Source organism: Perkinsus marinus (assembly GCF_000006405.1).
Source record: "Perkinsus marinus ATCC 50983 genomic scaffold scf_1104296970268, whole genome shotgun sequence".
NCBI lineage: Eukaryota > Perkinsozoa > Perkinsida > Perkinsidae > Perkinsus > Perkinsus marinus.
In genome coordinates, this window is record NW_003202533.1 from 57398 (window position 1) to 62524 (window position 5127).

The 5127-nt window shown below is 48.0% G+C and overlaps 2 protein-coding genes across 2 annotated transcripts; one reads left to right on the forward strand and one right to left on the reverse strand.

The window, feature by feature from the left end:
- Positions 1–2394: 2394 nt before the first annotated feature.
- On the reverse strand, positions 2395–2802 carry Pmar_PMAR027769 (hypothetical protein; the record flags this gene model as incomplete). The annotated part of the gene is made up of 1 exon (XM_002767661.1): positions 2395–2802. One exon carries the CDS (start codon positions 2800–2802, stop codon positions 2395–2397), a length of 408 nt encoding a protein of 135 aa, XP_002767707.1.
- A 703-nt stretch (positions 2803–3505) lies between these two features.
- Pmar_PMAR027770 (inflammatory profilin, putative) lies at positions 3506–4215 on the forward strand (the record flags this gene model as incomplete). Its single annotated transcript, XM_002767662.1, has 6 exons — positions 3506–3608; positions 3652–3792; positions 3838–3922; positions 3966–4021; positions 4065–4149; positions 4194–4215. 6 exons carry the CDS (start codon positions 3506–3508, stop codon positions 4213–4215), a joined length of 492 nt encoding a protein of 163 aa, XP_002767708.1.
- Between the last annotated feature and the right edge of the window lie 912 nt (positions 4216–5127).

The following is a 5127-nucleotide window of genomic DNA, read 5'->3' on the forward strand; positions in this document are numbered from 1 at the left end:
TGGATTCCAACCCTCCCAGCTATCTGTCGCGAAGAGAGCTCGATATGATCAGCTCGACTTGACCACGTATTTTGACATGTCTAATACTCGTGATTACGTCGTCACTATAGCAGCTTCTAGTGTTCGTCTGTCAGCTGACGAGTTGGCGCACTTCGCAGCTCGCATTGATTCTCTACGTAATCGGAGCTCCTGGTTGGAGCTCCCTGACTCAAATGCTGTTAACGGTGTGAAAATATATGTTAAATAGGTTGTCTACTGTAAGTACAGATTAGATATCCTCAGTTGAGAGGAGTCGTATAGTCTGCGTTTAGTGTAGCGTTAGACTTGTGCATGACGATTATTTCATCACCAGTGAACGTTTAAGATAGTGACCGTAGATGAGTCGTGCTCCCACGAGGAGGGCTACTTCATGACGTAATGTTTTGAATTCTCTTGAACATTCATTCAGTACACTACATGTGACTACTGATGGACTGAATCTATGAAGAGTGGAGTTGAGTACCAGTGTAACAGGACATTGTGTTTACTTAGGTCGTGATCGAAACTCGCCTTTCCGCTCGAAAAAATCGCTGCCGAAAATTCTCAACAACAGCGAGCTAGACGTGTCACGACACGTCAAGATAAATCGTTCTATACTATCATACGGGAGGTGATCATATCACCTTGCAGACTTCAGCATGATAGGAAACCGAACACGGTTCCGTGGAGGGCAAAGGATCGACATTTAGGGTGGTAACGAGAGTAGTTTATGTAAGGCACTTCTATAGGAAATATCTCTCATTCGACAGGCCTTTGTAGTTGTGTGTTGTTCACTTCACTGCTTTGGTAAGGGTTCCCACTCCTTTGAATGTTGAAAGCGGCCATTCTCTCTTTCGCTGTGATGTGGGAGTTAGTCTCCACTCTCGAGTCGTTGTCATTGCCCATTAAACATGATAGGGTGAAAATGAATTTCGATGGTCAGTCAATTGATCTTACTGTTGATACTGGGAGTGGTTCGACATACTTGGTCTATGGTGGTTGGTATGAAAGTCTCTACGGTTCTGGCTCTTGCAAACATCTCCTTACGGGTTGTTACTTCTGCCCGCCCACCGACCCGTGTGACCTTGAAGGCTTGCTCGCTCAAGAAATATTTAGAATCAAGTACCTCGGCAACCACGCGGTCGACTTTGTGAATCGAAAAGTAGCGCTGAGAGTTGACAAACACACAAGTGTCGGGGTGGAAGTTGGTCTCATGGTCGGGAGTACCCGAGCTAAGTCAGGTATCCAGCCATACGCAATGCTCGGGCTTGGCGTCTCTCCCTCACTCGGGCAGCCGCCGCCTTTTCTGGGGCAACTCGTGAAGAACCGAGTTATTCCCAACTCAACCATCTCAATCCATGCTTCGAAGCTCTTCCATAGTACAACCGGAGAACTGATACTCGGCAAGCCTATACCAGACACTAATGACACCATGCTGCTTCCTCTGAACCTCCATAGGGAGGCGCTCGGCATCGTTGCTTCAACAGTTGGAGTAAAGGCCACCCCAGGTGATGAGTTCACCACCGGAGAGAAGGGGGGCTTCTATGTTAGTATTGATACCGGCACCGATGTTACTACCGTCCCCGAAGAGGTGTTTGGGATTATTTGGCGAGCTATCGAGAGTGAATTAGGTAGGGAACGGGTCGACGGAGCGGGGGCGAACTGGGCCGTTTTCGCTAGAAAGGAATTGGATGCGTTTATCGATCCCAACAAGCACATCTGGTTCCGCAAGGACGTCATCCAACGGTTGCCCGTATTGTCCATCCGAACAGATAGTATGTCCACTCTCGAGGTGCATCTGAGCCACCATGTGCAAACGTGCAAGAAACGATGGTGTTCCCTCGATATTCTTCATAAACCAAGGCATGTTTCACCCTCAAGTGTGTTGATCCTCGGCGCGCCTTTCTTCCTCGATTACGATGTTTGCTTTGACATCGATGGTAGTATGATCGGAATCACGAAACGAGCAGTGAGATCAGCAGCTCGAAAGCTCACATCTCTGGATTCCTGGAACAAATTCCGATCGCCGGTGTGTAAACGAAAGATAGAACGTCAATCAGGGGTAGCATGGCTAATCAACAGATGTACTGGAAAAGGAGAGTCGGAATAAATCTTCTATTTTTTACGCTTTTTCAAGGTGTACTGACTATATCAATATCATGTCCGATGCTGTGGATTATTCCCTTCGTTTGGTTTGATAGCCATCAATAGTTTTCAAATACCACTCCCATTAGCCACACAGGACTATGGGACAGGGCGCATTGTTGAGTGTTCCTAGAGTGCATCCAACTCAATAAGCATTGATCGCTAGACTAACAACACGAACACGACTAGGGTACGCTACGCTGCAATGAAGATCTATCGTGAAGTACATATTCATGACGCCTGTTTGGTCCTTCCTAACTCATGCCCCACGTCAGATTCGTTTATCAATACAGCTATCTTTGACCTCAGTTGATTGTTCAGATCTTCTAGAGCAGCAATTTCGATGATCAACTCCTTGAGGTATGGTGATTGTATTTCCTGAGTGACCTCCTCAGCCTCTTCCAGTTTCATTGAACCTTGATTGGGAACTGCGGCTGCGAGCTGTAGTGCCATCGCGCCGGGGCCAGTTACAGTCTCCTCGTACTGTTTGCAAGAAAACCCCAACTCGATAGTTCCAGCAACAAAACCAGATGATCGATCCCAGTACGTCATTCTTCTCTTGGGGAATACTTTTCCCATCAGTACAGACACGGGCAAGGTCATGAATCCAGAGGGAGCACCGAGATCTATTCGGAGCATCTCGGAGCCATCAAGACTCACATCACCCCAAGGCTGTTCGCGAGTGCAAATAATATCATTGCAAACACTGGCATGCAGAAAAGTTAAGCGAGTGAAGTCGCATAGCAATTCGAGTCGATATTTTCGCTTTGATTGCTTCGGTGTGCCTGGACCCAACTCTGCCATGTCCACCGATTCTAAGTTCGCATGTGAAGTCTCCCCATTGCCACGCAAGAGGCCAATGATTTGATCTCGAGTCCACCTGAGAGTGAACTCAGGTGAGGTTCCTCACAATGCCGTCGATCTATAAGAAGTATGATCTCACCTGAGGTCCCAGTCTACATCTGCCTTGACTAACAGTACTCGCAGTTCACTGAGATTCATCTCTTCGAAGGGTATGTCGTGTGCAAATGAAACCCCTACTGCCCAGGGCTCGGCTTGTGTTGGACAGAAGACTCTATTGGCAGTCAAGGCAGCAGTTAGAAAAACGAATATCTCTGCCGATTAAGCTTCACTCGTTGTGACTACTTTATTTTCCTGTTTGCGCGTGCAGTCGGTGGTATCTTTCTTGCAAGATGCACGAAAAAATCATGATACATCGGTCCGTGTCCCCCTGCATAACATGGGCGGTACTCTTAAGGCGTTTGCTGTCGGTCGAACCGGGCCTTCACCAATAATCCTTCCTTTTTGGGAATCGCAAAAGCAGTGTTACCCGTTGTTTGCTATGTCTTGGAACGACTACATCTCCCATTATCTCCTCTCTGAAGGGAAGTGCTATGCTGGGGCTTTGGGCAACTCCTCTGATTATAAACTTTTCGCTGCTCAGGGTAGTCCAGATGGAAGATTAGCCTATGCAGGTGTATCCGGCAGGTGCGAGCTCTGAGGAGGAAGGTTGGGCAGCGACATTTTCTGAGGACTTCGTCGCTGAGGTGCTTGTTGATGAAGTCACTGAGCAAACCGAGAAAGTCACTATCAATGAGGCAACTACTCTTCGAGAGGCAATGGAGACTGGTAGCTGCTGACCCTTGCTGGAGCGGACCATACTGTCTGTTTTAGGAACCACATCGCATGGTTTGTTCATTGGTGGCCAGAAGTATCGGATTGTTAAGTACGAGACTGATTTTGACTGTGCCGGCCAGGAGTAAGCCGGGCTAACGATGTCTGGTTGATTCGCATTCCTTCAGAGTTATTTGCCTGTTCGGCGCCCTTGGCAAGAAGGGCGTTTGTGTGATCAACACAGGTGATAGACGCATCACCAGTGTTAGAAGGACTCTGCATCTTAGGGACGATGCTTGTTATGGGTATGTATGATGAGGAGCTCGGTCAGACTGGTGGTAATTGTAAAAGTGCATGTGCTGCCTTTGCCGAGTAGGAGGCCGCTAATGCCACTAGGAAGAAAACAGTTCATTCAGGTTCTTGCTCCAGAACATGTAATGATTTTATCGTACGGCATCAGATGGATGGAAAGCTTAGTGTTACGATGGCATTGCGGTAGTTTCCTTTATGCATTTCGATATCAGCGACCTTGCGTTAAAGTTGTGTCTGCGAGCTCCCTGGCTTTTCACAAGACGCTGATTGCGCAGGGCAGTTCTCAGGGGCAGCGAGAGCCCAGCGATGTCTAGCTCGAGGAGGTAGTAGGAGTTATATTCCCAAGCAATGTTCAACAGATGAATAACATTTGACATTGGTAAATTATCATAGTGCGTCATTCACGTGTTTATATGGGTACGACTTTGCGGACAGTTGGTACGTGTTGAAGGCCCGTTGACCTATCAGGCAGCCATTGTAGGGAGTGGCATAGCTGCCCCGATCGGAGAAATTAGTTGTATTGGGGCACACTTTGGGGTGGCATAGCTGCCCTGATCGGATAAATTAGTTTTATTGGGGCACACTTTGGGGTGGCAAAGCTGCCCTGATTGGAGAAATTAGTTGTATTGGGGCATACTTTGGGGTGGCATAGCTGCCCTGATCGGATAAATTAGTTTTATTGGGGCACACTTTGGGGTGGCAAAGCTGCCCTGATTGGAGAAATTAGTTGTATTGGGGCACACTTTGGGGTGGCATAGCTGCCCCGATCGGAGAAATTAGTTGTATCGGGGCATACTTTAGAATGGCATAGCTGCCCTGATCGGAGAAACTAGTTGTATTGGGGCATATTTCGGGATGGCATAGTTGCTTCGATCGGAGAAATTGGTTGTACTGGGACAAATTTTGGGATGGCATAGCTGCCCCACCCGGTGGAATTGATTGTACTGTGGCGTATCCGGTGGTGGCATAGTTGTCCCACCCGGTGGAATTGATTGTACTGTGGCGTATCCGGTGGTGGCATAGCTGCCCCACCCGGTG